Raw genomic sequence first — 26,220 nt, forward strand, 5'->3', positions numbered from 1 at the left:
GGTGCTCATTAATAGCCGGAAATATTTTTTTTCCGCCGAGTGGATTTGACCAATCAGCGTCCGGCGCCGGCGCGGTTGCCTAGCGTTGGGAGCAAGCGGGAAATATGGCGGCGGCGACCGAAGGGAAGAGGCCTGAGGCGTCGAAGGCAAGAATGAGCGGCAAGGAAGGTGCGCCTCTCGGTTCAGGATTGTGTGCTGTCGCTTTGCGAGGAAGGCAAAGCGGGGAAAGGCGGCAAAAAGTACCCCGGCAGGGCTGTTTGGCTTTTCAGCAGGTCCCCCCGCGGGGCCTTGTGGGAGTTGTAGTCTTTGTCCTCGCTCAACTTGGTTGGCGTGTTAAGTGTGTTGTTAGGGCTGGACTACAAATCCCAAAAGATCTTGCGCAAGGCCGTTGTCTTTCTCTGCTTTGAGAGGATTAGGAATAATGTGACAAAGGCAATTTGGAAGGAGAACAAGGAAGCTCTGTCTGCTGTGAGGGGGGGGAAAGCAAAGCCCCTTTGTCTCTAAATCTTCCTTCCTTTGCGGCTTCTCTCTATTCGTGCATATAAAGTGGATTTCTAATGGCAGGTGCGGTCGACCATATAAGTGTAACAGACAGTGGTTGGGAGGTGTTTCTGTCATTCCTTTTTAAAAATATCTAGCTGTTTACCCCTCTGTATGATGATCCTGATACTGGAGGTAAATGGGGTGGTTAGAATGAGGAACATTTCTGTGGAACAGGCTCTTTATCTGACTTATTTCTGCTTTGAGTGCCAAGACTGAGGCCTTCTACTATTATAGTAATAACAATAGAGCTTTGAATACTTGGAAAAATGCAGAAATGTCTGTATTTGAATGTTAGGCAGTCTTGAGGAATCAAACCAAAAATCTTGAGCAACTTTTTCGCAAAGAAACAACCTGTCTTCGCAGAGAATGGTGTTGCAGAAAATGCAGGTTTTGGGTTGTGAGTTTTCTGGGCTGTATGGCCATGTTCCAGAAGCATTCTCTCCTGACGGTTTGCCCATATCTATGGCAGGCATCCTCAGAGGTTGTGAGGTTTGTTGGGAACTAGGCAAGTGGGTTTTATATATCTGTGGGAGAAAGAACTCTTGTCTGTTTGAGGCAAGTGTGAATGCTACAATTGGCCACATTGATTAGCATTTAATGGCCTTGCATCTTCAAAGCTTTGGCCGCTTCCTGCCTGGGGGAATCCTTTGTTGGGAGGTGATTGCCTGGTTCTGTTTCTTGTCTGGGATTTCAATTGAAATCCCCAATCATCTGGACAATTTCAACAAAAAGGAAGAAACCACGGAAATGAAAAAACAAAAACTGGCTTCCAATATTAAAGAAACTCCAAAATCAAGAACAACACTCAGAAACAGGGGAATTCCAGACAAGAAATAATCAGGGCCAGTTAATTCTACTATACCACTGTTCTGCAAAATTATTAGTAATATTACATGAAATATACAATGGAATGCAGTATAATTTTATTGTAAAATAAATTGTGTTATAAAATAGTAAGGACAACGGAGTGTGTTTGAACATGCACAGAGTACCCATCCTCAGCTTCTGAACATTGAGATGTAGCCTTTTCCCTAAAAATATTAGAATTGGGGATAAAGTCAAAAGGTGTGGCTTTCTACCAGGTTTGGAGCATAAGCAGAGGCTTTTGGTTAAAAACTATATGAAGCATGCTGATCTGTGATTTAATTTTGCACTATTTGTTTCTAAAAATCCTCAATGCTTAGGAATGTGAAGTTATCAACCTATTTGCTACTATTCTCTATTCATAGAATAAACCATAAAGTTCAGTCCTATGCATGCCCATTGCCCACATAGGGCACATCTGCACTAACTATTCAATACAGTTTCAAATTGTTCTTCAAGAAAATGATTTCGGTGTACAGGAGATTATAAGAAGAGTGGAGGCCTTTAAAAGTGTTGTCAGGGGTTTTTTTTCTGCTGTCAGAAATTTAGAGACCCTTCCTTGACTCTCTAGGCCCCAGGTTTCTCATTTTAGTAAAATAAGCTTTCAGGTATGAAGAAAACTTATGGTATGTTTTGGTTATAAGAAGAAGAAAAAAAACCCTCTCAAGCTTATGTTTTAATCTGTATTGCAGTTTTGTATGTTTTTAACTGTTTATATGTTTTAGCTGTTTTATAATTTAATATGGTATGTTTATTGTTATGTGCATGATATTGCATTGAATTTTTGCCATAGTTTGTAGTACCCTTCGGGGTGAGAAGAACAGGGTAGAAATGGAGTAAAAAATAACATATTGTACTACATTTTCATATCAAAATTTAATAAACACCTTACTATCTCCAAGGAATGCATTCAGAACCACTTTACCATGGTAGATTAGCAACAGTGGCAACAACAGTTGGGTGGGGCTGTTCTGCAATAACAACAGCGAGAAACAAGTAGGAGAAGACAGGTATAGACCTTACTTTATTATGAAACTTTTCCTTGGTGTGTATTGAACACTCTTTGTCAGGAATATGAGACATTTCAAAGCACCTGGTGCATGTCACATATGCCGAATGTCATCTCAAAAAAACTCCTTAACTAAATAGCTGAATGGCACCATGTTGGTGAAGCATCGTTTGACTTAAAAGTTCCACCAAATGAGTTGACATTCCAGAAAGGCAGACAGTTGAATGAGCCAGACCAAACACAAACCATTTTTAGGTGTTAGAATCTGGGAAGCAGGTGACATGTGTTTTTTAACACTGGTGCATGCAACAGTATGTAACATGACCATTTTTGAGACTGATACACTTTGATCTTTCCTCTATTCTCATAGGTTCATTAGTTAATTGGTCAGGTCAGGGTTTACAAAAGTTGGGACCCACTTTATCCTGCGATGCTGATGCACATACTTTGGTTCTGGATAAAAACCAGCTAACTAAATTGGAGCACCTGGAGAATTTCAGGAACCTGCTACAGGTTAGTTGTCTCTGTGATAGAAACATGCCATTAGCCTTTTTACAGTTGCACCCCCAATGTTTTGGTATATGTTCTTTTTGTAGATTTTCAGTAAGTTTCATATTGAAGCTATGCCAACTTTAATAAGTATGAATATAAGATAACATGTTGAATTCTGCAAGTTTTCATGCATGTTTTTACTTTAGTAAAGCAGTTGTTTTGAAGTGGGCTTTCATACAAATGCTAGATAGCGGGGGCTGTATCAGTATTACCATATTAAAAATTTCAAGGAGATTTTACATTTGCATATATGGCAAATGTAAAACTTGCCTACATGCGACCTGTGTCTTTTTCATAAAAGCTTTGTAAGTTTTCAATAAAGAATTCTAGCAACAATTAGCTATCACTCCTTTAACAGCCCACTCACTAGCAGGAAGAAAGAGAAAAGGACTGGCAGGAGACAGGAAGAAAGAAAGGGAAAGGTTTGACTTTGATTCCACCCACCACATGAATGTGGCATCTGAAAGATTTGTGAGTGTAATGCAGCCCTCAGGAGAAAAAGAATTACCACCCCTGACTAAATTAATAAGAATAGACAATAGCTATAAAAGAGAATAAAAAGGCTCACACAATGCCCTGTCCTCTGTAAATGGCAATGAGTGGCTGTTTGAGCAGAAACTAGTTCTCCAAGGCAGGGGTGGAAAAAGTGCAGCCAGCATGCTGCTAGTGACCTCCATCAAGGGTCTCCAAGCTTCCCTAAATATGTGTGTGTCTGAACACATCGAAATAACCATAAGTAGTAATACACTTGGAGAGCTAGCATGTAGACCAGGATTTTATTTGCTGTTCAGCCATAGAAACATACTTAGTGACCTTAGATGAGAGAGACACTCTCAGCCCCAGAAAGTCCTTGTTCTGTGCCTTCAAGTCACCATACATTGGAAATAACGTGAAGACACGCCGCAGCAGCAGCAGCAGCAATAATAGCTTTAATTACATTAATGAGTTCATGTGCTAGATTCTATATGGGCAGTTGTGAGGGTGTCCTAAGGAGACCAGATTGCAGTAAGCACTTGAAAGCTATTTTATGGTTGCCAGAATGAGTTGAAATATGTGTAGTCCTCTGTTGTGTCCTATCAATGGACCTCAGATATTTTCATGTGGTGAGATGAATCTCAAAATGAAGTTTCTTTTATCTCCCTATTTTGTAGCTGTCAGTAGCCAACAATCGGCTGGTGAGGATGATGGGTGTAGCCAAGCTGACTCAGCTTCAAATATTAAATTTGCCAAATAACAGTATTAGTTATGTAGAGGGATTGAAGGATCTAGTGCATTTGGAATGGCTAAACCTGTCAGGAAATAATTTAAAGGTAAGATTTCCTTCTTTGAAAATAGCATATGTTAACCAAAAGTACTTGTGCTAGGGCTGATCTTTCCAAATTGGAGAATGTTCATACAAATGTTATGCTAAAAAGTATTAAAGGTGGATTTGTTATGAGCATAAAAATAGAGTAAAATAATAAATATAATAAAAACAATAATAAAGTAGAATGATCAATGTAACAACAACAACAATAACAATACATTTATTATGTATTTCTAACAGGGTAAAATATTATTATTATTATTATTATTAACTTTATTTGTACCCCGCTAGCATCTCCCGGAGGACTCGATGCGGCTTACACAGGCCGAAGCCTCAAAACACAGTACAGTAAAACGTAACATCACAATAACAGCAAATCAAAACAATAAACAAAATAACATAACTCCACAATAACTAAGCAAATCAGATAATAAGCAAAAATAACGACAATGACAGTACATCAAGACCTTATTAAATCTTGACTCAAATATAAGCCGAGCGGGACTTTTTCAGCTTTTAAAAAGGGGCTGAAAAACCAGGCTTATACTCGAGTATATACAGTAAATTCATCTTTGATGTTAGATTTCAATTACACTTGAATTACTTGCAAAATATTTTCTGCTAATTTCAGATAAATGAATAGATGAATTGTCAATTCAAAAACAAATGCAATGTTTACAAACATTCATAATACTAACATTTTTCTCTTTGTATAGACTATAGATCAGATCAATTGCTGCACATCTCTTCAACATCTTGACCTGTCAGACAACAATATATCCCAAATAGGAGATATCTCTAAGCTCTTGTCTCTAAAGGTGAATGCTGTTTGGTCGTTCTGAATCGGATTTTTTTTTTTTTGCTGCAGTGACTAATTTATTATGACAATATTCTAATATTCTACAATGATGAGGTGACAAATTCCATTGCATCCAGTGGGACTTTCTGCTGGGTAGTCATATGTAGGATTGCATGGTAACACACTTTCAGATTTAATTTTGGATGTTCTGTATAAAATAATATTTTAAAATAGGTTGGATCTAGAGCAAGTTCATCACACTGCGGGATATTGTAGTCATAACTTGTCCCATTCATTTTACTGTATCAAATCTGTGACTAGCTTTCTTCATTTCATTTATCACACTACTGAATGGGCAGCTTTGAGAACTTCATTTGTATCCCTGGAATTCTTGAGGGCCTTCTTTTTGCTGAAGCAGCTGCTGTCATTGAAGAAGCTGTAGAAATCACAGTTATTTTACTAGGAAACAGGACTCAGAGTGCACCCTGTTTCCCAGCACAAAATAGTTCTAAATATTTGATAAGTTGTCAGGAGCCCAATTCTGCAGAGAAATCAGAGGCATGAGGAGAGTTGCTCTAATGTGTTGCATTTCTGTAGTTCCAGTGGGGAAGACAAATCACATTGTCAGCTGAATTTTGGGGTAGTACTTGTAGTGCCAGCGGCTGCTTAAATAATAGTTGAGGCCACATGATAAAAGAGGACCATCTTTTATCCTTTGAGTTAAACCAAAAGGAACTGTCCTATGGAATATAAAGAGTGAGCTATTCTTTTGATATGTTGTTTGCTATAAATTTAATGGAAGTACTGTGGTCAGAGGAGCTCCCGGTGGTGCAGCAGGTTAAACTGCTGTGCTGCTGAACTTGCTGACTGAAAGGTTGGCGGTTCGAATCGGGGGGGGTGGAGAGTGAGCTCCTGCTGGTAGCCCCAGCTTCTGCCAACCTAGCAGTTTGAAAACATGCCAATGTGAATAGATCAATAAGTACTGCTCCAGCGGGAAGGTAATGGCACTCCGTGCAGTCATGCTGGCCACATGATGTAAGAGGTGTCTAAGGAGAATGCCAGCTCTTTGGCTTAGAAATGAAGATGAGCACCACCCCCCGAGTCGGACACAACTAGAATTATGTCAAACTTTTACCTTTACTGTGGTCAGACATTTAACAATTTCTAGAATCCAACATTGCACTGTTATTTTTAGAGTGGATTCTAGAGCATGGGGAACTCTAGAGTGGGGAAAATCTCTGTCTTGCTTCAATTAGTAGAAGTAATTCTGGCAGTAAATCAATTTGTATTCTATTCTGTTATTTCACAATTATATGTTCTAATAATAAATATATCTTTTAAAAAATTCAAACCACTTTATGTAGTGTGAATCAAAGGTCATATATAACATTTGTTTCTTTCTGGTGTCTCTCAAGACTCTGTTGCTGCATGGAAATATTATAACAACATTACGGACGGCACCTACTTGCTTGCCACAAAGTCTAGCTATTCTTTCCTTGGCAGAAAATGAAATCAGAGACTTAAATGAGGTAGGAATAATATATTTCAATAAAAATGAATGTACGTATCATAATAAGTAATTTATTTTACATGCTGCTTTATTGTATTTTCAACAAAATTTTCATTTATTGCATTTTTAATTTTCTACAGGGAAACTCCATAAAGTAGGCTGGTGGCATAGGGCAGTTGTGAGTTCCAAAATTAAATCAATAATTAACAATTATGAAGCAGTTATTTCTGAAGACATATATGACTGTTTCTTGTAGTGACAATACTTTTGTGATACACCTGGATTTTTATTCTTAAAATTATTTTAATGTCCTTAACAATTATTAAGCACTGTACAAAAACTTTTAAAATGAGCCATCCCTATGTGCGTGATATAATTTAATAAAAAGGAAATAGTGAGGATAGAATATACTTAAAGAGAATATTAAGAACCAATTTCAAAAATTAAAACATTCTCATAGCAACTAGCTTGAATGAAGTAATAAAGAGCCCAAATAACTCCTATCGCACTGCACTCTTAAAGCACTATATTCCACTCTAATTGTAATGGCAAGGCTGTATGAAATCCTGGGATTTATGGTTTAGAGAGTGGCATTTAGTATTCTCAGTCAGAGAACTCTTGGGTCTCACTTAAACTATGAAACCCAGAACTTATATTATTTTGACATGGCATTTAAAGTGGAATATAGCATATGATAGGGCCAAGATGACAGAGTGAGCTACTCTGTCTCATCTCTTTTTGGAGTTCTGTGCGAAATGGCAACTAAAGAATGAGGGGAGCCAAATGTCAGATAGGCTTTTTAATTGATCACTGTCATGCCTTTCCTTCCAGAAAAAAATGGTGTTGCATTGCAGTGCATTTTGCTTTCTATTATTATTATTATTATTATTATTATTATTATTATGCTTTATCAACTCAAGTGGAATGCATTGCTGCAATGAATCTGCTTCTGCTTGAATTCATCAGTGCTTTTATGAAACTATTTTCAAACAACACAAATTTTAAATCCCCTGATTTTCAAAATGTTTTGATTGACCTTCTCCCATAACAAATGTTGCTGTCAGTTTGAACTATAGAGCAGGAATTGATGTCTCTTCCTGAAATTTTGAGCTTACCTAAATGTTTGATTAACATTCTGGATCAAACATGGCTCTGAGATTATGTTAAACACATACAGTATATGCCAAACACTGGAAAGCCACAGAGGTACCTACTATAGAAGATTGGGAAAAATACATTATTGACCTGCTTATAATAGATAAAATAACTGTATTCTTGAGAGGAGATCAATTAGAGGATTTCATTAAAGAATGGCACCCAGCGATCCAATACCTAAATATAAAAGTAAAATTAAACTTGATGTAAAAATACGTACAGGGGATCCTTTAAGACTGTAAACAAAGAGGAATTTATTACCAACTTAGAATTTATGCTCTTACTTGCCCTACCCAAGAAGAAGTCAGGGGCTCCTTAAATAAAGATACTATATGAGAAATGTTAGTGAATTATCAACAGCATGAAAATATAACATTATATGCAACAAACGTATATATTGTATGAAGAAATATATAAATAAATAGAATTTTTTAAATGAATTTAAATCCCTTAATTTGGTCGTGTCAGGAGCAACCGCTCCTGTTGTGAGAGAATTGGCCGTCTGCAAGGACGTTGCCCAGGGGACGCCCGGATGATTTCTGATGTTTTATCATCCTTGTGGGAGGCTTCTCTCATGTCCCCGCATGAGGAGCTGGAGCCTATAGAGGGAGCTCATCCGCCTCTCCCGGGATTTGAACCTGTGACCTGTTGGTCTTCAGTCCTGCCAGCACAAGGCTTTAACCCACTGCGCCACCGGGGGCTCCACACAATCCCTTAATGGGTGTCAGTCAATAATATTGACATATAATGTTGCATCTACACACTGTTCTGTCTTAGGAGTATTGAAATTGCTCAGAGGTGTCATTTGCATGATGAGAACAGCTTTCACTTCAAGCAGCTGAAAAGCAACATATAGCTCTAAAAAGCAACGTATCTCTAAAAAGCAAGAAGCATCTATTAGCTATTCTGTTTTCCTGGTTATAATGCTCTAGAGATCGCTCAAAAGCTCTCTTTTATGTTCTGAAGCATATAAACAATTCTAAATACTATGTAGTAGTCACAACCATGTACATATATCAGTTGAATACAGTCATTTGGTTACAAAGGCTTTAATAAAATGTCATGTTCTAATTTGATGGTGAAATGAAACCAAAGACAGTGAATATTGGGCTTTCAATCATTATTAAATTAATCCAAAATAAGCAATGGTCATAATTATAATCTGATTCATTATATGTGTGGTAGTCTTCTAGACACACAGAACATAAAAAGTCAGTGTATTTGTCAAAAAGTCAGACAAATCTAGCAACTCCTCTAACCCTCTATATATCAATAGAATATTACTTGACACGATCTTCGGTTTTTGAAATTGCCGAACATTGACAGTACAGTTGGTCCACAAAGCTTCTGTTTTACTTTAATTTTTTTTTTCAGATTTCTTACTTGGCTTTTCTTCCTGAACTGGAGCAATTATCAATTATGAACAATCCCTGTGTGATGGCCACACCTTCTATTCCTGGGTTCGATTATCGGCCATATATTGTCAGTTGGTGTCTTAATCTTAAAGTCCTTGATGGCTATGTGATTTCTCAGAAGGAGAGGTGAGAAATTAAAGGCACGGAGGAACAAACATCACTTAATGGCAACAACATCCTTTAAGGGTTTTAAAAATGAAATTACTTGCCTCCCTACTTCCGTTTGCTTTGAATTTCTAAATAGCTACTGCTTTTATCATTAACTAGCTTAGTCAAATAGCAGCTGTAGAGCAGTGCTACTTGGAGGGGGTAATAAATATCACTAAACAGCAATAAAACCTTGCATATTTGTTTTTTATTAAAATTAATTCCATTTCTTTTTGCTTTGAACTTCTAAATGACTACAGCTTTTACAATGAGCTAGGTTTGCCAAGTAGCAGCTGAACAACAGTATAACACAAGTGTTGCAGTCTATGTGCTGGTCTCTGTGCCATTGAGTGCCCATTTCTAAGAAACTATGTTAAAATGGTAACAAAATAGCATAGATGTGGGGCTGGTTCCATAGTCCACTGGGAAAATATTGGAATCTGCATTATATATCTTGAGAAACACGGCTCTACAGAATATGCATGGATTTTAATGTTCTTTCAGGTAGGAATATACTACAATTTCAGCAACTGCAGGAATTTCTGTGGTTGTTAAATTGAATGCATAGCCCCTGAAGAAGGCCAATCAATAACACTACGTAACAAAATTTGAAACAATTTCTGTTCCAGGTTTGAAAGTATTATTTCCTGTTTAATTGTGTGGTACTTACTTTGAAAGTAGTTGTTATACTCCGGAAGCTTTGTTTTTGTGGCTGCCACAAACTATGTTGAATTGGTTGAGACTACAGCAAAATGTTCTGCAGGATGTCCTACAAAAAGAAAGGTTTTGCAGTTTAATAAACCTTTTCCATATTTTTATGATACAGCCAGGAAATGACATTTATAACCAGGAACAAAAATTGTATTACATAGTGTAGTATAGAAGCTTTCTATAAAAGAGAATAACCAGCCTGTTTAATAAAATATGAACATTAACAATCACACGAAGACCTGTTTCTTCTTTTGCCTATGGATTCAAATACATGCTTTCCATTATGGTTTTGGTATGGAGATCCTTCTTTCTTTTGGAAAATGGCATTTATAACCTTTTGGATAAACACCTTTTGGAGATCATAATTTTTTTTTAAAAGGTTGACCTTTCTGAGAGGAGCCAAAAACCCTTTAGAGTAGAATCTTCTCTTGTGATATACAACAGATATAATTATGCAATGCAGTGGTTTCAGTTGTTTTGACTGAATAAACTGTTATCTCTGATCTGTTAGGAAAACAGAGATTTTGCCAGTGCATAAAAAACAACAGTGCTTCAGAAGTGTTTTTCAGTGCCCAAAAATATATACTTTCCCATAAAACAACTTGTTTTATATGTTGCACTCAAGAGACAAAAATGAAGTAGACTTTGATAAAAATAACATATTTGGTTTACTCACAACCTTCATGCGTTCAGCATACACTGGTATAAAACTTATCAGTGCAGTTTCAGATAACTTTGAAAGAATTCTCTGTGCCATCGAGCCAGGACATAGCTTACAGCAAAACAGCAAGCAACTGTGTGATCTGAGGTCTGAAATAATCTGCAATCTCTCTGTAGTCTGTCTGTAATCTTGTGATCATGTGGTCTGCAGCCCCTTTTATAGGTTCTCAGGAACCATAGAGTAAAGGAAGTTGCATACCAGAACATACATACAGGAAACAGCAAGCAACAGTATCGTAGGTAAACATTACTAGAGAAGGTTTGAAGAAGGTTGACATTTCCAATACTTTCAGTGCTTTCCTGCACTTACTTCTAGAATTGGCAGTAGGGTTTTGTTTTTGTTTTTTTTTGTTTTTTTTGGGGGGGGGGTCATTTTATTATACAGTATAGCTCTTTGTCTGTTTCAAATCCAATGGGCATTTCAATACAAATTTGATATTTCTGACCAAGCTGATGGCTGTCCATTTTTTTCCTATAGCTTGAAAGCAGAATGGCTTTACAGTCAGGGAAAGGGAAGATCATTTCGACCAAGCCAGCACATTCAGCTAGTACAATATCTGGCCAGTGTGTGTCCTCTTACTACTATGTTTGGGCTCCAAACTGCTGAGGATGCCAAACTGGAAAAAATACTACATAAACAAAGGTAAGATCATTATATGCTATTGTCAGTGGATAAAGTAAACAAATAAATGCATTTGTCTGTGTCAATCTGAGTCTGATCCATTCATGGAGCATTACATACATTTGTAAATAGCCAATGATAGATAAGTCATTGGTGCAAAAAAAGATTTTAAGATGGTTTGTAGCATTACAGATTGGATTGAAGAACACAAAAAGCTGTCATGTCGTTAGCGTATCTGGTCAGTTATTTGTCTGTTCTGAAGGCTACCAGGAAAGGAGTTCCCTCTGAATACTCAGGTTTTCCAGGAACACTTGGCACATTCTTTGTTTTGTGCAGAAGCTAAATTTATGTGGCAAAGGTGTGGTATTTTATAGCAGAACAGTACAATAAAACACCTACTCCTTTAGCATAACAACAGAGAAGAAAGGAAGTAGACTGAATAACCCAGTTAAGTTAGCTGGGAACAATTTTTATCTTTGGAATATTTAAAAACAGAGTGAAGGATTCAGCTCTAATAACATTCAAAGTTATTAAAGTAACATGCAGAAGTAATTTCAGAATCACTAGCAATGATCTTTGAGAATTCTTGAAGAACAGGAAAGGTTCCAGCAGACAGGAGGAGGACAAATCTCCCCATCTTCAAACAGGGGACCCAAACAATTACTGCCCAGTCAGTGTGACATCAATACCAAAAAGGATTCTGGAGCAGGTCATTAAACTGTCAATCTGTAAGCACTTAGAAAGGAATACTATGCTCTCAAAAAGTTCAACATGGGTTTCTCAAAAACAAGTCATGCCAAATGAATTGTATCTCACTTTTTCATAGTTACATACTTGGTAGATGAAGGGAGTGCTATGGATGTAACATATTTCAATTTTAGAAAAACCTTTGACAAGATCCCCATGACATTCTCAAAAACAAGCTAGTAAAATGTAGACAAAACAACAATACTGGTAGGTGGGTTGGGGAATTGTTTCACCAGCCGAACCCAAGGGGTGCTCACCAATGGTTCCTCTTCATCCTGGAGAGAAGTGACTAGTGGGGGTACCACAGGGTTCTGTGCTGCCCAGTGCTATTCAACATCTTCATCAGTGATTTGGATGACAGAATATAAGGCACACTTATCAAATTTGCAGATAGCACCAAATAGGGAGGGATAGCTAGTACACCAAAGTACAGGATCAGAATCCAAAATGATCCTGACAGATTAGTGACCTGGGCCAAGAGTAACAATGAATTTCAACAGGGAGAAATGTAAGGTAATCCTCTTAGGCAGAAAAAAATTGAAATATAAGATGGGTGACACTTGAAAACAGTACTTGTGAAAGGGATCTGGGAGTCTTAATAGACCACAAGCTGAACATGATTAAAAAACAGTGTGACTCTAGGCTGCATTGATGGCAGAATAATATCGAAATTGAGGGAAGTCTTAGTTCTGCTTTGGTCAGATCTCATCTGGAATACTGTCTCCAGTTTTGGGCACTCCCAATTCAAGAAGGATATTGACAAACTGGAATATGTCCAGGGAAGGACAACAAAATTGTTCAAAAGTCTAGAAGCCAAAAACTACAAGGAGTGCTTAGACAGCTGGGACATGATAGCCATATTTAAATATTTGAAAGGATGTCATATTGAGGAGGGGGGAAACTCTGGATGGCGTGTTTTTAACTTTTAGACGTGTATTTAAACATGTATTTAACATGTATTTAACCATCTAACTTTTAGACATGTATTTAGACATGTATTTAACCATATCTAATATGTTGTAAGGCACTGTGTTGCCATTGTAAGCCACCTTGAGGTAGAGAAAGGCAGGGTATAAATATGGCAAATAAATAATGTCCTGCTGCTCCGGAGACTAGGACACAGAACAATGGATTCAAATTGCAGGAAAAGAGAATCCACCTATTATTATGAAGCTGTTTGACAGTAAAATATGCTGTCTCAGTGTGGTGGAGACCCCATCTCTGGAGATTTTTAAATAGAGGCTGGATGTCAAACTGTTAGGAGTGCTTTGATGTGTGTTCCTCCATGGCATGTGATTGGACTGGGTGGCCCTTGTGATCTCTTCCAACTCCATGATTAAATACTGTATATAGAAATGTAATTTCTTTTATGGCAAGCTGTCATGATGTCTTTCAAACAGTTATATACTCGTGCCATTTCTCCCATGGCTTCTATATCCACGGTCTGTGCCTATGCCTGTCTATGCCCTAACGCCAAACCATGAGACCTAGGCACCTGAAACTAGCAAGTATACCAAGGGAACCCTAGGGTGTGCACTTCAATTTGCTTGGTTTCCTAAAATAAGTTAATTCTAGTTACATTGAGTTTGATTATAGCCTGAATCTTTAGTCTCTATGTGGTAGGCTTCCTTAACCTCCAAAGATGATTAAGTTGCAGTTTGGCTTTGGCTTGTTAGTTTTTCTAGAAGGCCTTGAGATAGGTCCAAAATGCACAACCCAAAAAGGCGAAGTAGAAAAAAGAGGAAGAAGAAAAAAACCCAGAGAAATATACATAGAATGGGGAGAAAGCAGAGATAGCGACAGATGTAGAAAAACACATGGGTGCAAAGGAGTACATTTCACTCTGTAAGAAAGAGAGAACATTGGGGTATGTGAAAGAGCTTATTTTTGTGTAGTAGGTAGAGAGGAAAAAAGTTTCCTCCTTATACCTTCCCTGGGTATAGGTTGAGGCACTAAGGACTTCATCCCACAGAACAGGTCAAGTGTTTGGGAGTGTAGGTTTTCCATAAAGCTTCAGCATACTCCGTTTTGAAATTAAATGGAAGATTTTCTTACCTCCATAACACCTAATCGTTCTCTCCACTTTCTTGAAGATTTATTGGTTTCATTTAACATCAGATAGTAAAGACTTGTTTGCCCCACTCCCTCTCCCATTTTCTTTTCTTTTTTTAACTTCTCTCTTACTCGGGAGTTCAACTTACAGCCCGGAAAAGCAACAACCTATAGAAGGGTTATTCTTGTGTTCTTACAGGAAAATGAAGCTTTAGCTCTCTTAATCTCTCTCTGCTGTCCTTTTGATAGGCACAAGCAGCACAGCAGAAGTTTCAGGCAAGTGTTCAAAAGGACTATTATGACCCGAAACAGGAAGAGGGAACTGAAAGCTTGTTCAGGTTAAAGAGACAGAAAGTACAGGATTTGCATGCTTGCTATTTTCTTCTAAACGTTTTGGATATCTTGCTATACTTCCTCAGTCCCAAAATGGTAATAGTGACAGAAAGGAATCGATTCTGCCCATCTCAGCTCCTCCCTCCACAATGATGTCATTGTTTTATTTACAAATGGTCAAGGAGGGATTCCCATTATATGGCAAATAGGGTGTTTTTACAAGTCTATATTTGGGGAATGGAGAAATTAGTTGCTTGCCAATCAACTCAGGAATTGTGGGAAAACCCCACACTTTAAAAATAGTAAGATACCTTTGCCCCACATTTGAAGCTTGTGTCATGTGAAGGGCATCATTGGTGGCAATTTCTTACGTGTGTAGAAACACTTATGTTATTGTGTGTGATGAAGTCATAAGAAGTTCCTAGCCTATACGAAACTGGGTACTTCTGGTTTTCTATTTAAAGCAATGAAATAACAATCTGTCAGCTGCATACTGGACATAATCAATGAAAGGAACTACTTTATAGAAAGTATTTTACCCGTGTTTGCTATTTTTACTGCAAACTTCTCTGCTTCAATATTTTAAGTTAACAAATGAAACCAGGCTCTGATATTTGTCTTCAGGTTGCACCAGAAGCAACTAATGTACCAAAATCAAGCTGAAGATCCATCTGTATCTTCATCTCTGCACAAAGGGCTGCCTGCTACTAGTGAGCCGAACAGTCCTGTCCACAGGCCACAAATAATGACGGAAAGTGGTAAGATTCTCACTCTTCTGTTACTGGAAATTGGACCCTTATACACCAGTTAATAATAACAATTTCTGTTGGCTAGGGATCAAACAGTCATAGAACAGGGGCATTAGGAAAAATCTACATCTTTATGTTACATTACATTATTTACAACAAATGGGGAGTTGAACCTAAATGTCTGGGATTCTGGGCTACTGATAGATGGATCTGTAATATAAAATGAAATAGGTAAAGATTTCTTCTTTCAACCAAAACATGCAAAATGTCTTGAGCAGCTGTGTCACTTTATTTTGTCTCAAGTTCTGAGTCTTTCTCAGTGCAATCTTGTTTTATCCTTTTATCACTCTATGAATGAAACACCAGTGTTTGATTACTTTTTGCTTTATTGTGATTGATCTCACAGTTAGAGATCGTTTAAAAGATAAGGTGTTGTTTTCTAGTGTAACTTCTCTAAAGTCCACAGCCATCAAGGTAAGGTACCCCCTTGGAGTAGTTTTTGATGCAGAACCTGTAAACTCTTTAATGGGTCAGGTCAAATTTATTTCCTAGGTTCTGTCTTGTTCATACTGGAATTTGACAGAATGTAGGAAGCTTTTATGAATACAGTGGGCCTTCCTCATCTGTGTTTTCCTGATCCACATTTTCAACTGATCACAGCTAGTCACAGCCACTACTTAAAATGGCAGTGATGTGCACACAGACCATTTGTCATCACCATTTAATAATATGGGGCACCACCATTTGCATTATTGCCATCTGCAGTGGGTCCCAGAACCAATTCCCCATGGATCTAGAGAGCCCATTGTATATTCAAGACCACCTTTGGGCACAATAGAGACCTTTTCCTCTCCTTCATGACATGGCTGATCTTCAGCTTTAGTATACATTGTCCTGCAATTACTCCAGTTGCTGGACTGGTGTACATTGAAAGTAACGGAGGTGGGGGACGTTGAAGTAATGGCTAACAGGAAGATGCTCTCAGGGAGCCAGTTCTGCTTATTAGTGTGTTAGTGCATAATTGGTGTCTGACAAAATACATAATTATACAAGGCCTTATAGTCCATTTCTATTTCATTTACGTTTCCCAGAACCTGTTATCAAGAAGAATACTTGGGTTGCAATAAAATCCAATGATGACCATTCCTATGCACTCAAGAATGTGTCCCCAGCTTCAGTGCAGGCTGAAATAAGTACTTGTGAGGATTTTTATTTGGATGACATACAAACTGATGAAGACAAATTGAACAGTAGTCTTCTGTCCTCTGAGTCAACTTTTATGCCAGTTGCTTCAGGACAGTCTCCCGTATCTCCTAGTGTTGGAGAACAGAGGCTTCAAGGAATAGGTGCTGATATGGAGGATACAGGGGCTGCCGATTTGGAGATTAATAAACAAGATAAAGAAAAAGATAAGACCTCTATGGTTCTTGGAGAGTATGCCATCAAGTCGGCAAACATTATAAAAACTCAAAAAGAAGATCAAGACAAGGTCACATTGACCACTTCTAGTTTATCAGTAGCCACTGTCACTCTACCTGCTGGCATTAGCAGTTGTCAAGCACCTCCTGAAGACCATCTGGAGCAGAATGGCCTCAAGCAATCGAGTGCAGCTGAAGAGAACTTAATCAAAACTGTCACCTCTGCCAAACCTCTTGAAGATGTATCTGCCAAGCCTCCTGATGTATCTACATTAATTAAAGGAGAAGATGTGCTTGAAGAAATGAACAGAGCAGCCATCAAGCTTCAAGCCTGTTGGAGAGGATTTTATACAAGGAACCATAATCTCAAAGCCAAGGAGGTGCACTATGAGATTAGACTCAGCAGAATGCAGGAGCACATTATACATTTAACAGAAGAAATCAACCAGTAAGTGGCCAGCCATTTTCAAGATGAACGTTCACAATGTAGAAATTATATTGTTGCAATTGGAGGTTAATATTTAAACTTTACCTTGTTTACAATGACTCTTGAACAGTAGCAGGATGCAGCTGTTCTACTCTCCTCCGTTGATAAGGGTGTATGTTTTAATGTGTTGTTTCTTATTCTGTGTTCAGGGCAAGTTAAATAGGTACAATACATTTTATTGGTTGTCTCAACCAGAGTAGATAGATGAACTAAATGGGAACTTGGTGAGTTCGTACCTTTTTAAATTCTTTTAATATAGTGGATCTACAATTGGGAGTAGAATTTATTTATTATTTATTTATTTACTATATTTCTATACCGTCCTTCTCAGCCCGAGGGTGACTCAGTGTGGTTTACAAGGCCAGCACAGTTTGATGCCGCAAAATATAAACAGTTAAAAGCATATAAACTTCCATAAAATTCCATAAACAATAAAATCAATAAAACATAAAAACATAAATCCTTCGTATCTAATTTCCAGAATCTTTATCCGATTGCAATTGTCCAGGTACCGCTTTGGCGGGAAGTTAAAGGCACTCCATACAGTCATGCTGGCCACATAACCTTGGAGGTGTCTACGGACAATGGCAGCTCTTTGGCTTAGAAATGGAGATGAGCACCACCCCCAGAGTCAGAAATGCTTTGACTTAATGTCAGGGGAAACCTTTACCTTTACTAATAATACTTTTGATTTTTAATATACAAGAAGTGTAGAACATCCAATGGAATCCACAGAAAAAATAAGAGTACTGTCACAAGAGGCACAGTGTTGGGTCTCCCTAAGAGAAAATAGCAGGAGTGAAGTGCCTGAGCAAAGGCTTGGCACTCAGTTAGTGCTGCCCTAGATGCTAGCACTGAACAATCTACTTCCTTAAATAAGGCTAGCAGTGATCACTCACTTTGTAACAGGCTTCCAAAATAGCTCAAAGACTGTTCATTGAATCCAGACTGCTTCTCTGCAGGCTCTGCATTTGAGAAACTGTCTTTTGATAGAAAAGCTTTTCTACTGATAAACAGTCCACCTTTTGAGCAACTTTAGTTCTGTCTCTTGTTGGCTGGGCGATGATAATTATGACAGTTATGACACTTGAATGTTTAAATAAGGGTTTATATGATGTTTACGTAAAATTGTTTGTATATTTACATTGCTATTGTTTTATATGCTCATGTATTTTTCTGTGTGTTGCACCTTTGTGTGCTTTTGTGAGCTACCTCGAATACCCTTGGGGAGATGGTGGTGAAATATAAATAAAGTTTTATTATTATTAATGATTAGTAGTACAAAATTATACAGTTCATCGTTACCTAGTAAGTGTGTAATACTTACCTTCCAAAAGCCATTCTTGCAAGTCAATGGAAGAGTTAATCTATTACTTCAGTAAACATGTTTGGAAGGATCTATAACCATATTAAATGTATCTGCCATTTGTAGATTAAGGAAAGAAAAGGATGAAGAGAAACTTCAAAGACTTGTGCAAGAAGAAGCTGTTAAATTCCTTTGGAACCAGGTAAAAAATCATACCTTTAAATCATTTTCTAACTCCATATCAATAAAAAAACTAAGGCACCATAGAGAATAAATGGAAGAGAACTGTGTGTTGCAATCTCCGGTTGAGCTAAGGGATATTTCATAAAGAACACATTTTCTTATGGATATTGCTTTTGTGTGTTGTCGAAGGCTTTCATGGCCAGAATCCCTGGGTTGCTGTGAGTTTTCCAGGCTGTATGGCTATGTTCCAGAAGCATTCTCTCCTGATGTTTCGCCCAAATTTATGGCAGGCATCCTCAGAGGTCATGAGGTCTGTTGGAAACTAGGCAATTGGGGTTTAGATAGCTGTGAAATGTCCAGGGCAGGAGAAAGAACTCGTGTCTGTTTGAGGCAAGTGTGAATGTTGGAATTGACCAGCTTGATTAGCATTGAATAGCCATGCAATTTCAAAGCCTGCCTGGGGAAATCCTTTGTTGCGAGGTGTTAGCTGGCCCTGATTGTTTCCTGTCTGGAATTTCCCGTTTTTTGAGTGTTGCCTAGTTTTCAACAGACCACACAACCTCTGAGGATGCCTGCCATAGATGTGGGTGAAACATCAGGAGAGAATGCTTCTGGAACATGGCCCTATGACCTGGAAAACTCACAGCAACCCAGTGATTCTGGCCATGAAAGCCTTCAACAACACAGCAAGGGCATCTACCTGGAACATGGAAAACTCACAGCAACCCAATATTGCTTTTGGCTATATAGCTTCAAGAGGGTGAGAGAAACTGCATGTTCACCAATACATGATATGCTTTTATGCCTCTTTCACTAATACTGTAATTTTTTTCTCTCTGTGGTATTTACAGGTTAGATCTATCCAGGAGTGGCAGCTTTCAGTAAACCCACATCTGAGTGCTCTCTGGCAATGTGATAATCCAGCATCGAACATTTTGAATCCCTCCAAGCTATCCATGGACTCTTCAGGACTCAATCAAAGGTCCTCTCCTGTTGATAGTTCAACGTGGTTAGTTTCAGCTGCTGAGGCTGGTCATCCAAAATATACACCACAGTTTCCTGACTCAGGCTTCCATTCCTGTGTGACAGACCAGAATTGCCTTAACGAATCAAAGTGCCCTGAAGAAACATGGGGGAGAGTTGATGAAAGCTCCCTGGGGGATTCTTTGGAAACAGTCAAACCAAATGAAGATGCCCTTCCAGGATGTCCCTCAGAAACTGAGATTATCTATAAGGAATGCAGTGAAGTGAGCTTCAGTAGCGATCAAGACAATAGTCTTCTCCAGCAGTATTTAAAGTCAGTTGAGCAGTTAGATAGGGCTGATGACAAGACAAGTTGTAGCAGTGAAGCAGAAAATAGCAGGCCTCCCACAGCCCTTTCGTCAGAAGACCCAAACATTGGATGTAATGCTGGGTTAGGCTCTCAAGAAGTGCGTGCGTCAACACAAGATGGAATTGACCATTCATCAGAAATCTGTCATTTGAAAGACAATAAGGCAGAAGGAAAACAGACAGATTGTGACACTTCATTCCAGGCATTTGCTGTTAGCATATCTGTGTAGCAGATCCACACTTTTTGTTATTATTTATACACGTTTTCTATACTTTGGGGAAGGAAGGAATGAGGGAGGCATGTTCTTATGGACTGTTGGAACAAATTTGATGGTGAACTGTTTTGCTAATCCTAATCTCTAACACTGTGTTAAATTGTAACAGGTATGTTTCACTATGATTAATACAGTGCACTTATTTTTTAATGCGATTTGAACAATGACAGGTTTCTAAGTAATATAATTTAAAAGATTCTGACTCCTTTTCATATTATCATGGTTGAACTAAGCAGTTATCCCCCGTGAAGAAAGATGAAGAATACAGTCTTACTATGATACTCATTTTAATAAAATATAGGGGAAAATTATGAATACTTGTAATATGAGACATATAGGAAGACAAGGCATTCACAATTAATGATAGGTTTTGACCAACAGTTTGAAAATATAATCTTCAACTCAGGAACTAAGCCATAATCTTACTGTATTTGCTCTCTCTGTTGCATGTATGCAGTAGGTGGGAGTTTAATTTTAGCCCTCCTGTGAATACCAAAATCCGTGGGTGCTTAAGCTCCATTATATACAATGCCATAGTAAAATGGTGTCCCTTTTATAAAATAGAAAAAAAGTTTCCTTTTTGGGTTTTTTAGAAAAATGAATTTAAAGCTGTGGATAGTTAAATCTGTAGCTTCAGGATCAGTGGATAGAGACCAACTATGTATCAAAACTTGAAATACTACATTTCAAAAGTCGCTCGTTACTTTACTCATTGCTCTGATCAGGCAATACATTGTTACAGTTAAACTTCAGTCCAGAAAGGTAACTCATTTATATATGGATTTGCCATAATATATAGGCAAATTTACTCTGGTTCCCCAAAGTAAGTCAAATCAGATAGTACACTTTGAAAATTCTGAGAAAAAATGCATGCAAAATGAACCACTCCTTCCTAGCTGCAGCGTGAAGCAGATACCTTTCTGCCTTTTCCCATTGCTCAGATTGAATAAGGCATATCAGGTCATGCATGAATAACAAGCAGCAAACTTATTCCATTCCACTGAGTAGTAGTGAATTACAACTTACTTACTTAGGCAATCCCTCGCAGCCCGAGGATGATGGCCCTCCAAGTGTAGTGTCTTGGCGGTGGATACGTAGGTGGCTGTGGAGACCTATTCTTGATCCACATGTTCTTCCACAGTGAGAACATCAGTTTCCAGGTGGTTCCAGTCAGGATTGCCTTGCACCTTCCTCTTGGCACATTTCTCCTTTTCGCCCTACATTCTTGCCTCTACAGCCATGATAACTACAGCCATGACAAGTAACTAATTGCCAATGTGACACAAGAACAAATGTCTTATGTCCTAGCTCTGGTACGTTTCTTTTTTTAATAAAATATTTACTTACTTGTACATACCTTACTCGTACATAAATTATGCTTTTCCAGAACTCAGGGAAAGTGTTCTCTAAAGGTGATGGATGCAGCAGGAGATGTTAAGGGCTAAAGAGGAAGAGAAGTCACCCTCTAGCATTACATTCCAGAGTTTTCTAAGTGAGGGTTGCTGGTAGAATTATTTTTATTGATTACATAGCAGAAAGTCGGTCATATGGGTGGGTGCGCCTTTTAGTTGTGTACAGTGAGCTGTATTAATTTGACAATTGAACTGTAAGAAGGATGGGCTGAATATATATAAATTGCCTTGGTAGATGTCCTTGTTAGTAAGAAGGCAACAGGGCTGTGATTAGAGCTGATTGCTAAAAAAAAGAAAAAGAACAATTCCTTATTAGAAAAACCATCCTTACTGCATTACAGAGACCTTTGGGTCTTGAGCTTTCCCAAGAGATGGCATGCACACTGTGTTTTTCTCTTTAGAAAATTGCCAAAATTGCCATGGGGAATTTTGCTGTAATCATAGAAAGAGGCATTTTGTCAAAGTGCTCATCACTTCAACTTGAACCTTCAGGTGTACTACTGTTGTATTTTGGAATTCAAGGTTTTATGCTGTGATCTTGTATTAGAAAAAGGAAGATGAATGGGAGAAGGCTCAGTTGGCAATTTGCTTAGAGCAGTGGTCCTCAACCTGTGGGTCCCCAGGTGTTTTGGCCTACAACTCTCATAAATGTATTTATTTATTTATTTACTTTGCTTATATACCGCTGTTCTCAGCCCGAAGGCGACTCACGGCGGTTCACAGCAATAAGAGACAGCAAAAATTCAATGTACAGTATAAAAACTTTTAACAGCCTAATCCATTACACAATTAATAACAATAAACAATTAACCAGCCAGTTTACCAGCTGTTAGGATTTCTGGAAGCTGAAGTCCAAAACATCTGGGGACCCACAGGTTGAGAACCATTGGTTTAAAGAGTCTTTAACCCTTATCTCGGCTGCCTTTGTTCAAGATAGCCCTTTTTTTTCATATTGCAATCTTTACTCCTTCACTCATTCTTCCCTTATTTTGAAATGTCTTGGCATTATGAGAAGTCGCTTTCGTAGTATGTGTAGATTATAGTCCCATTCCAGTTCTAAATATGAAATTAATCCCTGTACATAAAGCAGAACCACATAAATCCATTATGTAGATAAGAAATTGATTGATTAAATTACTGTTCTATGCTAGAGAAAGAGATGGCTGAGCACAAAACTTTCAGTGGGAAAATTACTTTAAGTGTATGCTTGAATTTCACCCTTCAAAATTGATGGGCGTTAAATAGGATTAATTTTGACTGTTTTAAACATTCTATACAATTATCTTTATAAAAGTAAATGTCTTTTCATGAAAAACAAAGGGATTAAGCACATCTGCCTTCCACTTAGCTTAATAAAACTTGTCTTCCATTCCTACAGAAATCGAATGAGAATGGAAAGATCCAGCATTTTAGATCATGCATCCTCAAACTGTGGCCCTCCAGCTGTTTGGGCCGTCAACACCCAGAATCCCTGACAATTGAACAAGCTTGTTAGGGCTTCTGGGAGTTGGAGGCCCAAACAGCTGGAGGGCCGCAGCTTGAGGATGTTTCTTTTAGATGGTTGGACAGTTGCAGAAAACAGAGAGGTGGAGTACAAATATTGACAGAACACTGAAATAAAACCAAAATTAAAAAATAGATAATGTAGCAATTTTAATACCTCCCCAGAAAGACAAAAGGTTTTTGTCAGTGCCATAACAATTCTACAGAAAACCACATTTACAAGTAAGCTTCGGGATTTCCATAGTTTTTATTTATGGCAATGGAGCTTGAAAAGTCATGCACAAAGGTTTTCCCTTGCAAATCTATATGTACTTCATACAAGGGTGTGTGTGTGAATTTTTTTATTATCATTTTTGCTATTCACATCTGCATGTGTGAAGATAATACACAATATAAAATACGAATGTCTACTCTTTCCAGCTTTGGCATACTAAAAAGTTCTGTTTGTTATGCTTTGCTTGCATAGAATGTAGGTATCAGTTACAGGACTTTGGTCACCTTCTACAGACCTACCTGTAACTCATATAAATATATGTAAACATGCAGAAAAAAAGCTGCGGCATTGCATAGAGCAAATATTAAGAAAAGGTTTGAGAGAAGTAAAAGTAAATTGCAAGTGACCAAATTAGCACAGGAAATGACTTAGTTCCTTTTGAACTATTGCTGAATTCGTAAAATGTGGATGTGTATTTATGTGTAACAGAGAAAGAGCTTTCTTTTTGCCAAAAGAACTGTAAGAAGCATGAAAACGTTTTCAGGCATTTGATTTACTGTTTCCAGTGGGTTACATGCATCATTATTAGACCATGAATGTAGTATAATCCACATATCCGTGAGTGATATTCTAGACTCTGACTTGATACGCAAAACCACAAACCATGGTGAATCCTATAGAAATGAAGCCCCAGAACACCAGTCATGCTGGAGGACCTAGAAAATGTTGAGAGAGACTGTGTCTTGGCAAAGAGAATAGATGAAGCCATGGCTACCAGTCCCATGGATACAGAGGTCATACTCTAGTTTGGTGGTTCTCAACCTGTGGGTCCCCAGGTGTTTTGGCCTACAACTTCCAGAAATCCTAGCCAGTTTACTAGCTGTTAGGATTTCTGGGAGCTGAAGGCCAAAAAAACTTCTGGGGACCCACAGGTTGAGGACCACTGGTCTAATTCTTGTTAGACACAATTATGTCTTATTGAGTCTAGGATCCCATGGCATTTTTTTTTTTTGCTTGTATGGGAATTATCTGCTAGTTCCCACCAGTCACCATAAAACTGGCGGAGGGGACAGTAAGGAGTTATGATCATCACCATAGTGGTGCTACATAAAACTCATAGTTCTATGTTATTGAGATGCTTGTTTCTCATAATGCCTCTCCCCCCACACTTTTTAACAAGACCACACTCTGCAAAAAGTTTCTTTTTTAAAAGTGCATTAAAATATAATCTATCTTTATTTCCTGCTGAACAGCCTTGAGCACTGGACTACCAACTCTGGAGACTGGGGTTCAAATCCCTGCTCAGCCATGAAAACCCGCTAGGTGACCTTGGGCAAATCACTTTCTCATCCTTAGAGGAAAGCAGAGGAAACCGCTGAACAAATCATGCCAAGAAATTTTTTAAAGGGTCACCATACGTAAAATAATTTGGAAGACCCAGAACAAGCAGTCGCCTCATAACTCTATGTGCGTTTTCAAGTGATTTATTTAAAGTTCTCTCTAGCATTTTTTCTTTTATGCACTATATTTAAACTCCAGTCATGTATCTAGATATTTATTAAAATCAAATAGTCTGCTTTTTTAGTAAATATTTTAGGACTGTGCATTTTCATCTTGGCCCTCAATTTTTTAAACAAAAGAAGCTGGGAATATTATATATTGGTAATAATAGCATGAGCAGAATTGAAAAGTTCAGCAAGTCCTGTGAAAGGTCTTCAGAGCTTTCAGAAAGACATAGTGCTTAAGATTATGCCTTTCTTTTTTATATAAAAAAGCAACACAGGAGGGCCTGAGAGAAACATGTACATTTGTGTCCATGAATGGCTGTTACCATTATGAAAAAAGGCAATATTATTTATTTCAATTTGCTCAGTCAGGAACAAATGTAAGTATTATTCACTTTAAACTGAAAGTGTAATATGAGTTTTATAACATTGTTTTTTACCAAAAGAAAATGGCCTGCATGCTACAGTTCTTGCAGATTTGCAATTCTGATTAACTTGCATTGATGTAACAGAATAAACACGTTTTCCAAATTATGCAGGATGCTCTCTCTTTTATGGATTATTCTTGATTTATTTTTGTTCCTGCTGTGGCTTCTTGAGCCTTCTTTCCCAATTCAACAGTTGGAAAGTTTCACATGAAGTCAGTCAGTGTGATGAAACCAGTGTCATTTGTGTGCAACTTCTAGGTACTACAGCTTTTATTTTTTTTAAATTTATTTTATCATAATTCAATACATGTGTTATACATTGTTTGTTTTACAGCAGACACATAATATCCAATTCAATCTACCATAAATTAACTTTTGGCATCTACTGTTATTTTCTGTCCCTCACCACCGTGTTTCCCTCCCCCTGAGCCACTGTTTTTATATATCATCTCTCCAAAATTTCATTTCCTCTTGTGGAGGTAACTTCCCATCTTCCTTTTAGAATCCTTTTTCTCTGTTGTCTTAACTATGTCTGTTGGAGGTAGGTGTGAATGTTGGGCCCTCCTACAGGAGAGACCCTGGAGCTTGAGTATTTGCCATCCAGCTTAGCTGCTCGCTCAGCCCTGGGCTTACCCATGGGGAGACCTGCAGCCACACTCACATTCCAGCCAGTGGATGCAACAGGCTCCAAGTAGAGAACATGACTCCCACCGCTTGCCACACAGCTACTTTAACAGCCACGCCACCCATCGTCCAGATATTGGAACACCTGTGTGGGTGCTCGTTTTCGGGCTTCCCCAGCCTTGCTTGTTGCCTGCTGCTTCTGGCCGTTTGTTCCATCAGCCCACTTTGGTTGGGATTAAATGTTTACTTTTAAGATGTTTTATTATATTTTGATTGAATTGTGTAATTGATTGTTTAAT

The 26,220-nt window shown here is 38.1% G+C and overlaps 1 protein-coding gene and 1 long non-coding RNA gene across 5 annotated transcripts in view; one reads left to right on the forward strand and one right to left on the reverse strand.

The window, feature by feature from the left end:
* The first annotated feature begins 45 nt into the window (after positions 1 to 45).
* Positions 46 to 25,573, forward strand: CEP97 (centrosomal protein 97). Of its 3 annotated transcripts, XR_009631136.2 has the most exons (12): positions 46 to 168; positions 2,787 to 2,929; positions 4,120 to 4,278; positions 4,991 to 5,092; positions 6,489 to 6,602; positions 9,113 to 9,279; positions 11,210 to 11,374; positions 15,110 to 15,243; positions 16,326 to 17,100; positions 18,572 to 18,647; positions 19,480 to 21,548; positions 24,618 to 25,573. XR_009631136.2 is itself a non-coding variant. In XM_060770687.2 (11 exons), the coding sequence occupies exons 1-11, from the start codon at positions 105 to 107 to the stop codon at positions 20,188 to 20,190; spliced, it is 2,610 nt and encodes an 869-aa protein (XP_060626670.2). In that variant the 5' UTR covers positions 46 to 104; the 3' UTR covers positions 20,191 to 24,376. The 3 variants fall into 3 exon arrangements, 2 of the variants coding, with proteins under 2 accessions (XP_060626670.2, XP_060626671.2); XM_060770687.2 differs by lacking the exon at positions 24,618 to 25,573 and having other exon boundaries at positions 19,480 to 24,376; XM_060770688.2 differs by lacking the exons at positions 46 to 168; positions 24,618 to 25,573 and adding an exon at positions 296 to 564 and having other exon boundaries at positions 19,480 to 24,376.
* The window catches only part of LOC132772019 (uncharacterized), a 28,660-nt gene continuing 7,765 nt past the window's right edge, over positions 5,326 to 26,220 (reverse strand). Inside the window, exons 2-4 of one of the 2 annotated variants that reach the window (XR_009631137.2) lie at positions 9,971 to 10,069; positions 7,699 to 7,793; positions 5,326 to 5,614 (exon numbers count right to left, since the gene is read on the reverse strand). This is a non-coding gene — a long non-coding RNA (uncharacterized lncRNA). Of the gene's footprint in view, positions 5,615 to 7,084; positions 7,794 to 9,970; positions 10,070 to 26,220 lie in introns of those variants that run through there. The other variant, XR_010909631.1, reaches the window with a different exon arrangement.

Source organism: Anolis sagrei, chromosome 3 (genome assembly GCF_037176765.1).
Source record: "Anolis sagrei isolate rAnoSag1 chromosome 3, rAnoSag1.mat, whole genome shotgun sequence".
Taxonomy (NCBI): domain Eukaryota; kingdom Metazoa; phylum Chordata; class Lepidosauria; order Squamata; family Dactyloidae; genus Anolis; species Anolis sagrei.

Excerpts from the sequence above, each read along its gene's own strand:
- CEP97 (XM_060770687.2), top strand. The coding sequence starts at position 105 with ATGGCGGCGGCGACCGAAGGGAAGAGGCCTGAGGCGTCGAAGGCAAGA. Across the intron at positions 5,093-6,488 it reads CTAAGCTCTTGTCTCTAAAG|ACTCTGTTGCTGCATGGAAA; the intron begins GTGAATGCTGTT and ends GTGTCTCTCAAG. Across the intron at positions 6,603-9,112 it reads AAATCAGAGACTTAAATGAG|ATTTCTTACTTGGCTTTTCT; the intron begins GTAGGAATAATA and ends TTTTTTTTTCAG.